General features: G+C 41.3%; 1 protein-coding gene across 4 annotated transcripts in view; it reads left to right on the top strand.

Moving 5' to 3' along the window:
• Positions 1–16,609, top strand: part of fstl5 (follistatin-like 5) — a 156,486-nt gene that overhangs the window by 27,458 nt on the left and 112,419 nt on the right. For 2 of the 4 annotated variants that reach the window (XM_034598348.1, XM_034598346.1), the window contains exon 3: positions 4,894–4,927. In XM_034598348.1, the coding sequence (XP_034454239.1) occupies positions 4,894–4,927 (34 nt within the window). The remainder of the gene's footprint in view (positions 1–4,893; positions 4,928–16,609) is intronic. The other 2 variants (XM_034598349.1, XM_034598347.1) reach the window with 1 other exon arrangement.

The raw sequence follows: 16,609 nt of genomic DNA, 5'->3' as shown, positions 1-16,609 counted from the left end.
ATGATGCAACTGAATGGATTCTTTCTTGGCCCATGTCCCATCCCAGTTTTGTAGAAATCAAGTAGGATTTTGCGTTACCCTGTTGACAAACCAACAAACTATAACCCCCCAGTAGAAGACACACCTCTGCCCAGACCCAACAGTCCTCTCAAATCCACTAGATCGGGATTTGGAGTGAAAACATAACCTCAGCGGAGGAGATAACAATAATAATCAAATTGCTCAAATGAAAGAAAAATGGAATTACAAGCACGGTAAGTAAACCAAGAGAACGATGACTCACTTCATAAAACAATAAAGTGAAGTTACACACAACACTGAGGATGCTGCTGGTCTGATCTCGACAGACATTCACTTCTCTCTCATCCAGTTTCCTGTCTCTCCCTCACTTTCTCCATCTAAAGAGATGCAAAAACGCCCAAACATACTTTAAACAACATAATTGCATTCATTTCCTCCTCCTAACACTCACAGCACTATGCTTTGCTTCATGCTGTAATGTGCCAGAGACAGCATTAAAGCTATATGCCTCTTCCTGAGCTTTGAAGGAGAGTGTTTGACAAGGGTAACAGGATAGGATACGACCTTATAAGCTTCCCTCACAAAGACTTCAATCACCAGGAGGCACTCGGCCATAAACAGCTGGTCACATGCTCTACCCATAATTCCCGTGGTATTATTTCAGAAAGTCGCTGTGAAAATCCTCCCCATCAGGTCAAGTATAGGACACAGAATCCCGTCCATCACAATTCAGCCCTAATTAGAAATGGTTAAAATGTGACGGTTGGTGTTTTCAAGCTTCTGGAACACAGAGAGCTCATTTTCTATCCTCGTCTTTCACTCGGCCTCTCTCCCGCTGAGCTCCGCTGTAAAAGTGACGGAGAGGCTTCATGTGTACTTTGTGAAAATTTGGTGGAAAAGTCGCCAGGCCCCGCTCGACGCGAGGGACAAAAGCAATTTCTGAGAGTTTGTCGCTCTGACATCAAGCTGTTATGACACAACAAACAAAATGGAGGCAAGGACGACTGTGTGCAAAGCCCCATCCATCCAGGGCTGGCTTGGCCACATGACAAATCTAGATTAACAGGGGATAAACCGAGAGAGGGAGAGTGGGGGAGAAACAGAGACAGAGGGGGAGGGCGGGCGGGTAAATGAGATTGAGATAAAGAGAGAAGGGGACGGTAGAAATAACAGGAACAAATCACACAATTCATAAGACACAGTTTTATGTAGCGTAGCTGCTCGGAAAGCTGCAATGTTTGTCTTAAATGTGGCTACTGTCGGGATTATTCCCACCCTCCTCTTCCTCCTCCCCCTCCCCCTCCTCCTCCTCCTCCTCAGATGGTCAGCTTTAGCCCCAACCCTTGTCACTCATCTTGATGAGCTGTCTACTTTCAAATGGCAGCGAGCCCACAGCGGCGGTAACCAGCTCCTGTAAAGTCTCCACGGGGGCTGAAGAAGCAGACGCTGCATGGCGCCAATCTGCTGTAGCAATATGTCAATGCAGATGCTGATGTTCCTTTTTTTTTTTTTATCGTTGCTGTTCTATGGGTCGTTAGTGTGTTATTGATATGTAGACTTATTGCAATATTCAGCCAACCACAGGCCACAGTCAGTGCAGAGGGAATCTCTGAAATTCAGGGGAATTCAGGTGCTGGGCTTGACAAACATTTATGCCATTTTGTAAAAGAGTCATATATATATAACTGTAAATCAATTTTTACATGCATTACTTAGGCTACTAGTTTATTTATTTAGTTTAGCTCTCCTTAAATTGGCGGCTACATCCAGAATCTTTAAATTTGAAGGCAAGACGTCTCAATGTTCATCTCTCAATTTCCTTGTTCAATTTTCATCACACAAGTTGGATAAAGATACAAGTTGATTCTGAGATGCGCTGACATTGGCGCAAACAAACCTTAACAGTGTGTAGACAACATCAGCTTTGAAACAACAAGTTCACACCCATCAACAATTAAATTAGATCTACCAGATTATACTTCATGAACATACCCAGTCTGTTTGTTTTGATTGGTCAGTTTTGCTTTAGATCCCCCCAAACTGAGTTAAATGACCCGGAACTATTTCAGTGGCCGCCATTATAAGAGATGTTCCAATTCTCTAAAGGATAAGGAAAGGAGCCTCAATGCTTCCTAACTTATCTCCTTTAGCATCGGAAACATCGGACCATCCTTTACGAAAGGAAAGAAGGAAATGCCGCCCCACATTTAAAGTGACACAACCTTGTAGTTGCACTTGGACAGATCCACGTAAATATAACAAACAGAACAGTTATTCTATTCTCATGACACAAACCAGACCATAATGATGATCGTCTGATTTCCTCTCTGTCACATCTGTCCAGTCAGGACTCACAATAAACCACAAACACAATGAAGTTCACAACATCATCATCTCAACTGAAAATCTGAATTTGCAAGATCCCCCAATAGTTTTTTTTACGAGATGCAACATTTTTGACCTAAACAGGATAATTTAGCAGATGCTGAGACACGGCTCAGTGTTTTGTTTTTTTTAACACTACAAGTACGACTCTGGAAATATATCACGATGTGGAAAATGTCTTTTCATGGTTTGCAGCAGTTATACATTACAAGTTGAAGTGTACTTAGAAGCTGGTGGAAATGCAGCAGTGTGGGATGTGGAATCTGAAGGTGTATAAGAGAGGACGAGGAGGAGGAGTGGGGGGGGGGGGGGGGGGGAGTGGGGGGGGGGGGGGGGGGGGGGGGGGGGGGGGGGGGGGGGGGGGGGGGGGGGGGGTGTTGAGTGATGAAGAGAGAGAGAGAGAGAGAGAGAGAGAGAGAGAGAGAGAGAGAGAGAGATGTGGGCGGTCAGCCAGCTCGCTATGACAGGGGCAGATGAACCACGGGTTGTACAGCTGGGTGCTTCACTGTCCCCGGAGTCTCAGGGCAGCGGAGACAGGGCTGCCAGCCGCCGCGGGGAAAATCACGCTCCTCAAACAAATGAAGTGTGAACACTGTCTGCCATATGCAAATAGGCCCCATTTGATATCCTCCTACCTGTAGTGCACTTCTAAATGTCACCTCCTTTAGACGTTGCGTGGGGATACAAAGGATGTCACACAGCCACAGGTGTTTGCTGGGATTTCGTGCTCATTGGTTTCAACGAGGTTTTGTAAAAATAATAAAAATAGTTCTTCCCCTGATGAATTATTAAACTTAGCTGTCTGCTAGTTCATAGCCTTATTTTATCTTATTAATAGACATGACAGCTGCGCGGCTCCGTGTGATGTCGGTTTGATCCGTGTGACAACTTTGGTTTCGGATTGACATGTCTCAACTCGGCACACACACTCACGTGGCACCTACAGTGAAGGAAGGGTGCTCCCCTCACGTTTCTTCTAACGCCATCAGCGTGGAGTTTCTCTCCCGTCTTTATTCAAGAGCATGGTCTTTCATTTTTAATGTCTGGATAGTGGGAGAAAGTGGAAAGGCCTCGTCCATCTTTTATAGAGTCTATGGTGTGCACATTGTTTCTGTGTAAACTAACTTGGACGGAGCCCTGTCTGCATGACAGTGTGCTGCTCTGTGCTTATACCAGGTCCGGTCTCACCGGACCCTTACAACCAAGTTAGTAATTGTAGAGAAATGCATAAGTAACACTGAGCAGTGAGTGTGTGTTTAATAAATCAATGGAGTGAGCTGAAATATTTCTGCAGTCCAAATACATTTTTAACCAGATCTCTTGTATTACAGACAGTATTTTACAGTGGAAGGTGTAAAATGCGTTTAATCTATAATGTACTCCATTAATCAACTCGTATAAGAAACTATAAAATATACAGTATGCAGATTTTCTGGGCAATCTATTTTCAGTAGGCAGACAGGGACCGCTGTTCATTATCGACAGTCGACCTGTTGCACAGCGGATGTTCCTCATAGCACCACTCTGCTACAGCTGGTAACGAGGGAGGCTGCATTTTCTGCACAAGCGCGAGAGGGATGAGCTCGGCAGATTTCACTGTAGGGAAATCAAATATTTATGCCTCTTTCTTTCATATTCATTATTTGTGGAGAGCAGCTACTTAGAATAGTCATCCTGATAGCAGCGTTTTCTGCAGCCGTAATCGCTGTGCATGCTCTAAATATTGTATAGTGCTACCACTCAAGTGGTTGTGGACATTTACCCTTTTGTATATGTCTCTCCACTATTATTGTGGATTATTTCTTTTTTCTGTGTAAAACAGTTCAGTCACATTTTGTTTATTCATAATAGTTTGTATCCAAGTTTCCAATCTGTCCCGTAGTGTTTATTAAATCCTGTTAAACTAACAGATTAACTGAGATGACAGGAAGGAAGAAAGACAACAAATATGGTGTAAACAAGACCAGCATGGGGATTCATAAGTGCTGTTATGAAAATGGAGTGAGGGAAAATGTGATGGAGAAAAAGAGAAATGAAGGATTGGAAAACAGAACGCAGTAAATCTGAAAAAGAGACACTTTAATTAAATAATTAAATTGTCGGTAGTTGACAAAAATAAAAACATGAAGTGGATAACAATGCAATAAATGATGTATTCATGTATAATTATTTGTGCTGTTAATGTGAGTGAGGCAAAGGACCACTTGTCATAATACAATCGTACATTAATGTCTAAATCATCGATGCATCTGTTGCCAGTCAAACTGGATTTTCCCGCAGTCGAGCTCTTGCGGTCAGAGTGAAATTCTCAGACCATCTCTTCTTATATCGATGTGTGAACTCAGTTGTATTAAGTGGTCTGAAGAATACTTCTAAAAATCTATGACGCATGCACCAACGATTTCACTTTCATCCTTCTGCCATGTTGTTGATGCTGTGATCGTGCGGTTTATTATAATTGTGGTCTTGTCTTTGTCTTTGTTCCAGCAGGATGGGATCCCCGAGAGCTTGAGGATAAAAGGTGAGTTTCCATTTCTCTCTTTACGATTCCCTCCCTGACATGCGATGCACAGGCACCGTGCAGGTGAGGTTCAGGGTTGTGGTTTGATGGAGGCCACAGCGTGACTGAAGCCCGTCTGCTGCAGAATGGATCGGACTGACCTGTTGTCTAAAAGATTCAAGAGTTTAACTTTTTTATTGGAAAGCTCCAGAAAGCGCCTTTAACAAAGTAAAGCTCTGCGTCGGGAAACTCATTTGGAGCACGGCACTCTCATGTTGTCTTGCAACCACTTTATTTGGTTTAACAAGGATATCTCACCTGATAATCACATCTTAACACAGGCAGCCAACAAGGCTCCTCTGGGGAGAACGTCTGCTGTGGTGGTAGCTTTTTGTGAATGGAGGAAACAGGGCAAGTCTCTCACTTTGGAATCCACCAGCCACTGCTGCATATAGATAAAGGGTTGTTTGTAGAGTAGTGTCGTGACCAAGCTTTGGAAAAACCTAGTTGTGGCACAAGCAAACATCAATATCATCTATCTAATCTATCTCGTAGAGTCTCTGTCTGCCTGTGGAACGCATAGCTTCCCACTTTGAATAAACAGGTGAACAGCTCTTTGTCCAGTCTTCACTCGCAGCGGCTCAAATACAAAACAGCCCATTCTAATCAGGCACGTTTAGAACAGCCACTTCACTAGATAATTTTTTTTTATCAAGAACTATCCTCACTTACTGTATACTTGGCAATTTTAGCAATAGAGAACATGTCTACAGCTTCAGCCTGGGTAGTGATCCGTGGTGGATGAAGCATCTCAGTTAGGCGAGCAGGTATCTATGATTGATGGGTTTAAAAAAAAAGAAGAAAATTCCGCGCCCCACTGAACAAGCGTATTGTTTCTTAATGTCGGGTTCATCGAGCTGCTTTCAGGCTGACTGAGAATCACTCTGCTGAAATAACAGACATCATAATGTTAGAGTGAAGTGCTCTGATTGTGAGCGGAATTTACATTAGACTTGAAACCGGTAATTTTCTGATCATTATTTTTCAATTTGCAAGTTATCGTCTCCACGTATTAAGTTGACATATTAAAATGTTTTAATTTTTTCTGTACAACATCTACACATATTCAATTTGCTGTCACAGAATAATAAGAAAGCAAATCCGTGAACCTGGACTAGATAATCTTTGCACTTGCAAAAACCTCCTTAAAGAATTTATTAAATGTCACTTTGACTAAACAGTTATTGTCTCAAATTGCTTTAGTTCTCCAGATTCAGTGGTGGCCTTTCTTAGTGGGTGTCATTATAATATTTAACAGATATGAGTTTTGACAATTTAAACTATGTGGAAATGTGACTTTGGGCACTGGAATATTGCGGTGGGCATTTTCAATGTTATTGTATACTCTTTATACACTCTGCTTGGTAATTTAGTAATTGATAACATTCTAAATCAATATGAATATTTAGTAAAGATAACCTTTAGCTGCAGCTTGCACCATTATCCACCACCAACATCATGTGGCAGCACGGTGAAGGCTGGTGCGGCTGCATTAACGCGCCGTGGTCCTCTCGCTGTTTGACAGATGCATCTCATCTGTCAACCTGTCACCTTTCTAATACCTTCTCTGTCTCCTCTAAACCGGAGTCAATGTCAGGCAAAAGGTGGCCCTGCTGCCCAACATGTCTGCCACTAAGTGTTTGAAAGGGCCTCTAAATGGACGTCTACCCATTTTTCTTCACCGGGGAAGGTCGAAGCAGTAATTGTAGAGGGTGCATTACCATAAAGGGCGGCCCCAGCTGTCTGCTGTGATTCACTTTAATGCGCCATGTTCTGTAAGCTGAGAGGGGAGATCTCACTTTGGCCAGTTTTCAGCAAACTCATTTACAGCCCCAGTAACAAGAAGGCAAGCGAACTGTGGAGGAAACCATAAATAATTCAGGCATCACCCGATACGTAGGGGGCTTCTCATTATTACACAACTGAGGCCAATTTGGCATTAAAACTTCAATTTTACAAGCTACGTCACGAGCTACATTTTGAATGGACGGCTGGAGACACAAGAGGCGGGGCTGGACAGAGAAGAGTGAGTCAGTTCACATTCATGAAAAGTTGCAAAAATAATTCCTGGTGGTGAACGAGTGGGGTTAAAACTGCAGCATAGATTTGTTATAGAGCTTCCACCACGTCCATAACCTAAAGCAATATGTTCCTATTTGATATTTTAAAAATTCTTTGCTCCCTCAAAATCTAAACCAGGTGATAGCCTGCACTTACACTCACTTGCCCCCTCAGCGTTCAATTGTCTGAGACTGTTATATTCCTCACCTCATGATGGACCGGCACCCCGTCTTCACCTAATGGGTTACCCTGAGCGAGGTGAGCAATTTCAGAAATGGATGGACGGATATTATATTGCTACATTAAGTGTGGATGAGAAAACAAAAAATAATTACAGATGGTAAGGGGGGGGGAGGAATGCAGCGGCCTATAAACTGGAACTGAATGTCAGCACGGAAGAGACAAAGACAGACAAATGCCAGCCGTTTTCCAGGATGCTCTGTAATTGGAGTCCCAGAACGAGCGGGTGCCACGCCGACGGAGCTTGTTATGCAGGCTGCGGCGAGACCCTGGGCTGCCGGTGAAATGCAATTTGACGGAATAAATAGCCTGATTTAGCCATGTGAAATATCGAATGGAACTTTTTGAGACAATCTTACGATCCTCATTACGTGTAAAAAGTGTCAGTGGCGGGCGTGAAGGATGAGTCGTGCTCATTTGAGGCACCGTCGAGAGACAATAAAAGGGCAGTTATGTCGGTGTTTACAGACCAGGTTTAGTCCTGCAAACCAATGATATATCACTTATATCGCTTGCGGTTATACCACAAAACTATATATAGATTCCGTGGCCGTAACTGCAAACAATATCAAAAAAAAACAAACAGCTAACGAATATTCTTCTCTACCAAAACACCATTAAAACCAGTGTCAATTTAGGGCTGGAATTCTAAATATTGTCCAATCAATTTGTTGACACATGAATCTTCACAGATGTGGCGGAGACTGTGAAAACAAGGCACATTTAATATATCTGGGGAAGCTCATCATTATCTCCTTTGCACAGGCGTTGATCAGGTTTGTCGGGTCACATCTGTCCAGTTGATGGTGCCAAGGGCGGACTAACTTCATGAGTTCCGGAAAATAATGTGTTTGTGTTCACATTACTGTCGCAGGTTGGCCTGAATATTCACGAAGTGATCCGACCAGCCAATCGTGTGGCATCGGTGCAATGTGTAACATCATGCAGAGGCAGGTTAGGAGGCCTGGGGACATTTGGTCACTTCAAGTGAGGCCTGATCGCTGAAAAACTGCGGATCTCCTGCTGTTTTAATGCACAATTATTTCTATAGTGTTCACTCAGAGTGGTGCAAAAAAAATGTATATCATACAGAAAGACAGAGGAAGTCAGAGGAGGATGACCAGACCGGTTGGAGATGACAGAAAATCTATGGTAACTCATATAACCATAACTATATGTAATAGAAATCTGTGGCTGCAGTCGGCACAGCCTCACCAACACTGGACAGCATTGGAACATACAGCCAGGTCTGATGAATGTGGATTTCTACTGAGGCAGCAGATGTGTGGGTCAGAGTTTGGAGTCAACAGCATGAAACCATGGAGCCAACAGGACTTGAGTCACCAGTTCAGGGTAGTGTTAGTGGTGTAACGGCCTATTGAGTCAAATCAGTGGATTGAACGCCATTGTGCTTCTGCATATTAATTATTAGCACATGTATCCCTTTATCTTCAAAAGGCTACTTACAGCATTACAATGCACCATAACACAAAGTAAAAGTCTGTCCCCTGTGAACAACATGGAACAGAATAACAAAGGCGTGTTCCCAACATCTCCAGTATGAGTTTGATGTTCCCAACATCTCCAGTATGAGTATGATGTTCCTAAATAAGGTGCTCTGTGACTGTAACGACTGAAAAATCAATATCTTCTATGCCTTTGTTATCATTTTAAGTCTACCTGCAAAGCTACATGAACCAGACTAAATTGAACACAGAACAAAGCCAGTGTATTAAATCAGACTGGAGGAGAAGGGGTTAACAAGTGTAGGTTTATTTAGTGAACTGATGAAGTGCAGCCACTAAAGAAAGATTTCCCCACAGACAGAAACCTTAATACACATCAAACACCCGAGTCTATTTCCATATGGCACAAACTTTCAGGTTGAACTCTGCAGAAGAACAAGCATCTTGTTTTGTTGATTGACTCCAGTGTTTACGTTTGCCTGATCTATGTCATCTCCCCTTCTCTCATATGCTGACATAATATATTAATTTGTATGCATTGGAGCCGCCCTCGCCCAACCAGACCTAAGCCTATTGCAGCCGCACATTTGAATAATTCAGAGGCTGCAAACACCAAGCTCTAAATTGTATATTAATTCTAAAATTACACACCACCCCCTGGGCTCAGGTTACACTTTTAATAACTCGTCACGGCTATACTCAGGAGCGCTGAGCACTGTGTCGCGCCGCACTCCTCTCAGAAAGGATTACTGGAAGACTCCCTGTTGTTCCGTCTATCCTTTCACTGTTTGGCCACATTTTTTATTTACAATCCTTCATACAGTGGGTCTTAATCAAGTTAGATTGTGTGCAGTCGTTCTCTGCACGGGGACAGAAGTAGTTTTTAAATACAGGGCTGTGGGACCGCACTGCACCATCTGCTTGTGAGCACCACTGACAGGCTCAGATGAGGAGCGGAGTTAAGAAAGAAAAATAGACCTATAGGATTTTCCTTTGAAATCCCACAGGACTTCTCTGATGAGCTTTACAGGCCACTTATACTCCTTGACCTAATAAGCCATAAGAGGACACTTGTGTCTGGCCTAAATACTGTATGGTAGAACTCTTCACCTCCTTGAGGGAGAGAAACCAGCTCTACCTTTCATGGTCACGCTGCACTCAGAAGCTTGCATTTGCACTGCGGATCTATATTCTTGGTTCTAACTTGGTTCTCTTATCTATTTTTTTGAAATATTTGGATGCATGAGGGCTGTATCCAAAACACGTGCACGGAAAGATTAACATGACTTGGTTGTCCACCTCTTAGTCGTCAGTTCTCTTCTTAGGCAAATCGTTTATTAAGTAGCCGGTGAAAATGCCTCTAACACAAGCTAATACACCACAAGAATCTGAAACTGATCTAATGTCCATAACAAGGACGCGTGTTGGTGCAGGCCGCTTCTTAGTGTTACCTGTAATAAAATACAGTATATTCATGAGCTTAGTTAGATTCTACCTTTGTCAAAAGTTGAATCGACAAATTGAACAAGACACTGTCATGTTATTAGCATTTTCTGATTACCTCAACTGGAACATCAATGGAATATTATACCAGCAGCTCATGTTAACATCGTAATGAAAATAATATCTAATTCAGACAGAGGTGAATAGTTGGAACATTGCTGTCCATGTAAAAGTAGTGAGTAATTCCATGTATTCGAACGCCTGTAATGGCCCTGCTGTTATACTGTCATTCCAGTTGTTAACCTCACGCCACCAACACTGTGATTATACAGCCTTCCTGATGATTTCAGCTTTTCTTTTATAATGAGTCAATAATTATTTATGACATTTACAATGACATAAAAGTGGCTTTGGCCTTTTCCCTCCTGCTGCAGTTAAACGTGTAAACCTTTCTCACTGTGAATATCTCAACACGAAGAAGAACAGATGCTGTCAATAATATTTAATCATAGCTCAATTCAGTATAGATTTTTTTTCCACCGCAGGACCCTGTTGTCTCGCATGTTGGTGAAATGATTACACTTACTGCTTCAACTTATATCGAACAAAACCTTTAGTGATGTCGTCATAAAGGCTTCACCAGTGTGTTCTCAACATATGTCTACATATTAGATTGTCCTCATTTTATCATAAATAATAACTAACCGTGATCACAAGGGATCTCAATTTGCAAAACCCTTAAAAGATATCAGTGTGTATCCTAAATTAGTTAGATTTCTGAAAATGGTGATAAACTGCAGTCTCCACGTGCTCATTAACTACTTTGACCCGTCTCCCAGGTGAGTCGGCTCCTAATTACACGGTGAGAACATGAACCAGCAGGAGCCCAAATCACACGAGCAATAATTTGAACTGCCGAGATGCTTCCTGCCCGGGCGAGGACTCCTAATGAGCTATTATCTGTGAGAAATTATTCTTCAAATAATGAATCTTTCAACGCAGATCAAATGAGCTGCTCTCACCCCTGGATACGCATTTTTAAACGGTGAGTTAGCATTTTTGAAAGCTTCGCTCCTCTGGTTTCAAGTTTTTTAAAGAGAAAACACATTTTTAGCATCAAAGTAATGCTCCTACTTGAGAAGTTTTTTTTAAACTGCTCCTGTGGAAAATTAATGGAAGACAGATTTTAGTGAACTTGTAACATCTGATTTCTTTGAAAAGCAAATGAGCTTCACGTTTCTGTTGATCAGTTCTGATGTACAAATTTACCTCAAGGGAAAAACATCATTTCTACATCATTAGTTTTTAATTTGACAGATTTTTTACTTAGATTTTAAAGACTGACTGGTTGAAACTATAGAGAAGGGGGGGGGGGGGGTATTCAAGCTCATAAACATTGACGGATGGCCGTAAGAGTAACATTTATGAGGCGTACAGTACTATACTGTTATGGCATGCAATTCATTTTCAGGTCTTTGAACTGCTTAATGAACTTGCAAAGAACGTTAAACTGCTTATTTGAAAACAATAACACACGCAAGGGCAGAAAAGTGTTTGATAGGTGTCACGGCGACCATCAGCTCTGCCAGAGGAAGCATAACGCGCTGCACACTTAGCAAGATCAACAATATTACCATCAAAACTCATCTTCAGCGTATAAATGACTCCCAGGGTGTTGATGCCCATCATTTTTGGCAAACCACATCCCAAATATGTAGTATCAAATGAAGTGAGACAAATCTAATTGAGATTCATCAATAATTCCCAGTGATCTGCGTGAACCGGTGGTACTTACAGTGGGTAATGATAAAAGCTTGGCAGCAGCGGTGCCATCTCCTTCCATCTGAAGGTCAACGCAGTAATCACAGGCAGGAACATTATCTTGAAGGACGGTTCCCCGCTCTCGACCGAGATTAACTTTAATGTAGCTTTTATCTGAATGACAGGACCACTTCAGTGTACAAACACAGAGTAACTCCACGAGGAAGCAAGTCAGCCCTTTCACAGTATTCTATTCCCTTGTTCATAACTTCATTGAACATATATATATGAATCTTCTTAAATACTCGTATCCAGCTTTTACCCAGGATCTTGACATTAATAGTTTCACAGCAGTGACAACAGCTTTAATACCCAAAGCAGCAATAGGGGTTGAATTTAGGAAGCATGAATAGACCAAATGAATGAAGAGCTCTCTGTAACCTACTCAGATTATTGATTTGTCTTTTAAAGGTCTTTGTTATAGGACTGTTAGTATCACTGGTGGAATATACAGACATATAAAAAGTCAGTTTGACTGACAGAACACTTTGGTTGCCTTGTACAGTCTTGCTCTCAGCAGGGGGTTCGGCTTATCACGGCAGTTTGGGGGTAAAACTGCAAGTTGTGTTTTCTTCTTTTCCTTCAAGAGCTGAAGTCTCAGATGCTTCTTTTGTGGGTTTCATCATAGCCGACTCTCTTGCTGTTGTTTTATTTGTCGAGCAAAAGTAATGTGAGCTTTGATTTTTCCACACGTGGTGGGAAAAAAAATCATCCTATTTTGTGGCACTACATGTTTTTCTTTTGCCGTTTGAAAAAAGACTCCTGTGGAGTTTAAACGGCGTAACCCTCAGTAGGCCCTCTGACAAAAGCCTTGATCCCACAACCCTGGCTTTTCAACCTGTAGAAGTGTCTTTACAAAAAAGATATCCAATAAATCATTTACTCCCGCTGCCATTTCAATGCTTGGCAGTGAAGAGCGCAATTGACAAGATTTGATCGTCTATTTAAAAGTGACACGCAGAGAGCACATTGGCCACTTATACACCCCATTGCATGTACATGTACTGAGACCAGATACATAGAATCTGCTCACATTAAATACAAGCAGAATATACATTCTCTGATGTAACTGAAAGCAAGATTTGTTCCCATACTGAATAAAGATCACACTTAAAAACGCTTATACAAAAATGTCAGAAAACGCCTTATCCCACAATGTTAAAGAAAATGAAAAACTTCCTGGTTCTGCCCCTTAATTGAATCTGTTCCAATAGTTAATGGGTTCTTCCATAAGTTCAAGTTTAGTAGTTTTTACATCATACTGCTAACAAACAATCAGCTTTGAAAACATAACCGTCTTTGAAATAGATAATTTACTTTTTGCTCGGCACTAAAAGCTTGAATAAATATGAATTTATCTTATATTCAGAATAAATGTTTTGACAGTAACACATTAGCAAAAAGAAAAGGAATAACCAGGTGTGTATAAAATCCATCACGACTGTAAAATATGTCATCTTTGCCCTTTTTCTCTGTTCATTTTCCTCTATGAGAATCTTATTTGTTGACCCTTTAAACCATTGAATCAGTCATAATCACAATAACTGTTTCTGTAAGGAGCTTTTAATGCTTTGCAATTATCATCGAATGCTAATTACTTTAAATGGTTCAGTGACATTTTAAACCAATTGAACTAAATTCATTGTTTATACAAACAAGGTATTTGCTTGAATTACCTTCGGAGAATATTCCACAGTAATTCAGCCTCTCGACAACACAGCTGTGTGTTTGTTCACGAGATCAATGGAATCCTATCTGCAACCCTGCAGCCTCGATATGAGTTTCACCCCAGAGCAAAACCTGGAGCTATGTACTCCCAGGACTGTACCCCCCCCCCCCCCCCCCCCTTGTGTAACCTTATTATCATTGGGATTTCAGACTTAAACAAAAAAATGAATGAAATACAGATAGCAGTACTTGCAAGTACATGTAAAAATCAAACAAAGCAAACCCCAAATATCCAACATGGAACAAGACACTGCTTGATTTCTGCCGTTTGCCTCCCAACCAGACAGCCCACTGTAATGTGAAGTAGTAATGGGTGAAGCGTGGGGCGCTTACAATTAGTCAGCAGTCTCTGATAAATGGGCTTGTTGGTGGAAATGCTCTCAGTGCTGCATCCCGATGTGGACAGAATGAGAGAGGAGCCTGGCCCACGTTCAGTCATTAGGCGTGGGAATGAAATGGGACGGAAAGTTGCCAAGTGGCTGCCAGGTGCTCTCGTATCCACTCTGCAGCACATGCACTCAGCCAAGGACTAGCACACACACACGCACAAACACACACACAAACACACACTCTAGGGTGTCAGTCTTGTTGCTGAAATGGAATAAACTCTTGTGTTGTTTTCTTTTTATAAGAATTAAAGTGTGTCACATTGATGCATTGTACATCCCATGCATTTCATAGTAAGTCACCTAACCTCTTTAAATGCCTTGTAAAAGGTGAATGAATATAAATAGTGTATCATCTGCTGATGTTTATGCACAGGTGCTGACTTCAGTGTCTTTATGACCGTGTGTATTGCAAAATCTAAAAGGAGAGAGTAACAAGAATAGTAACTCAATAAAATGCAGGTGCACATTAGAGTGATGGATATGCAGTGTCGTTTTTATTCCATTAATGGACGTCCCAGCCGCATTGTGTCTCGTGGAGCGAGGGGGGGGGGGCCTCTGGGCTCCAAGACTTATTTTTACATGTCGGGTTACAGCAGAGTTTGATACAAGGGAGGAGTAATGGTCTTCACACACCATACATTGCACTACCAACGGTGAGAAGTGCTCGAGCAAGTTGTTTTGGCTAAAACCTCCTGAGTAGCATCTTTATCATCACCATCCTCAATACCATCTGCCATCAGACGCCTCTCCGAAGAGACAAAAGATCACAAGCTATAGTTCAATTTACAACATATTGAGGACAGACACGTAGATAATATGCATTTAGTAATTTAGTACGGTTCTTGAAGGACGTTATAAATAATAAAAATGCCCTTTAATAGTAATTAAAAAGAACATCTGGCTAAGAGAGTAGAGGGACATGTTGGTTGATAGTTTAATGTGCCAAAAATGTCTTATATAATTCCATTAGAAAGATTATCTCAACTTTCTAGGTATGTTTTTGTTCCACTAACACACACACATTTAGTTTATCATCATGCACAGCAAAAGAAAATCATTAAATCCTCACATTTGAGACGATGGAAACAGCAAATATTTAGCATTTTACAAATTATAATTTAATCATCAAAGTAGATTCAGGTTAATTTACTGTTCCCACTTTTCCATTAATTGACTAAACCATCATCCCCTGAGCCTCAACCCCTGCAAGTGACGATGAACACTGGCTAAAAAATATGAAGTCAACTGCATGATACCAAGAGATTCTCTACATAATTCATATCATGCAAAAATAATGAAGGAAAAGGTTGAACGTGAGCAACTGTCTTCTGAAAAGATCCATGGGACGAATTTGTCATTGTTTTCTGATTCAAATGACATTTAGGCAGCAACAGAAACTACAAATAGTTGTTGGCTCAGTTGGTGGTGAAGTAGCTGCCATGGGGGGGGGGGTGTGAGATAATGTTCATGGCTTATAGAATCAAACATTTTGTGTTGGGAGGGGCAGGACGCTCTTTATGGTATTTTAGATTTTGTGATTGTGTACGTCCAGTGGCTCCAGGGTTTATTGATCTATTTCCACTTGGTTGTCTTGCAGCTATTTTTGCTGTGGCCAGATGATCAAGATAATTTCGTGAGGTGATGACCTGTTTTTGTATAAACACAAACTGGATGTTACCTGTTTGTCTCAGTGGGTTTACAGTGGAAGAATATAGGTAAACGCATTAACCAACCGGATAATCTCTGCAAATCATTATTTTTTTCCACTGTGTTTGAACCGCACATGCAATTAGTACAAATACAAAAATAACATTTTAGAACATCAGAAATCGCAGTTGAGGGTTTAGTGGGTGTAATTTATGTCCCAGAACAAAGTGTTTACAGAGATAACAGACCCTATTTTCTGCATAAATGGAAAAAACCTTGTGGGGGGAAAACAAAGATCCGATGTTTTTATTCTAAAATAAATGCTTTATCTCCAACATTAAAGAGTCTCCTTGTGGATGAATGTCAAAGAAGCCTAATTAATCAGCTCTGATTCAAAGCCGAACAACAATAAGATATGAAAAAGATAACCCGGTGAGGGCTCTTTTTTCCAGACACTCTATGGAACAGCCTTGATATGACTATTAATATCTTGGACTATGGACGAGCTGCACAATGTCCCATGTGCAGTTTATATATATATAGTTTAATTTGTATTTACATCTTTTGTAGTCTGCTGAGTGGTTTGTGATGAAAGTGTCAGACGGCACATTATGAATAAATTGACCATGACTTGATTTGTGGTGCTGTGTTAGATTCCACAAACACCCAGCACCGTCTGTTAATGTCAGTTGTGTTTGTCGAGCGCTACGAGATGAATGCTCAGTGGTAAACAACCCCTCTATTGCATGTATGCCTCCTATACCTGCATTAAAAAATCTCCTGTATTGTTTAAGTGTAACAAATTCTCTCTGCCTGTATTTCTTATTCTGAAACCCTTCCTTCTAATT

This window comes from Hippoglossus hippoglossus, chromosome 10, assembly GCF_009819705.1.
Source record: "Hippoglossus hippoglossus isolate fHipHip1 chromosome 10, fHipHip1.pri, whole genome shotgun sequence".
Lineage (NCBI taxonomy): Eukaryota > Metazoa > Chordata > Actinopteri > Pleuronectiformes > Pleuronectidae > Hippoglossus > Hippoglossus hippoglossus.
The sequence above is the reverse complement of the archived record's forward strand: the minus strand, read 5'-3'. Positions and strand labels throughout refer to the sequence as shown.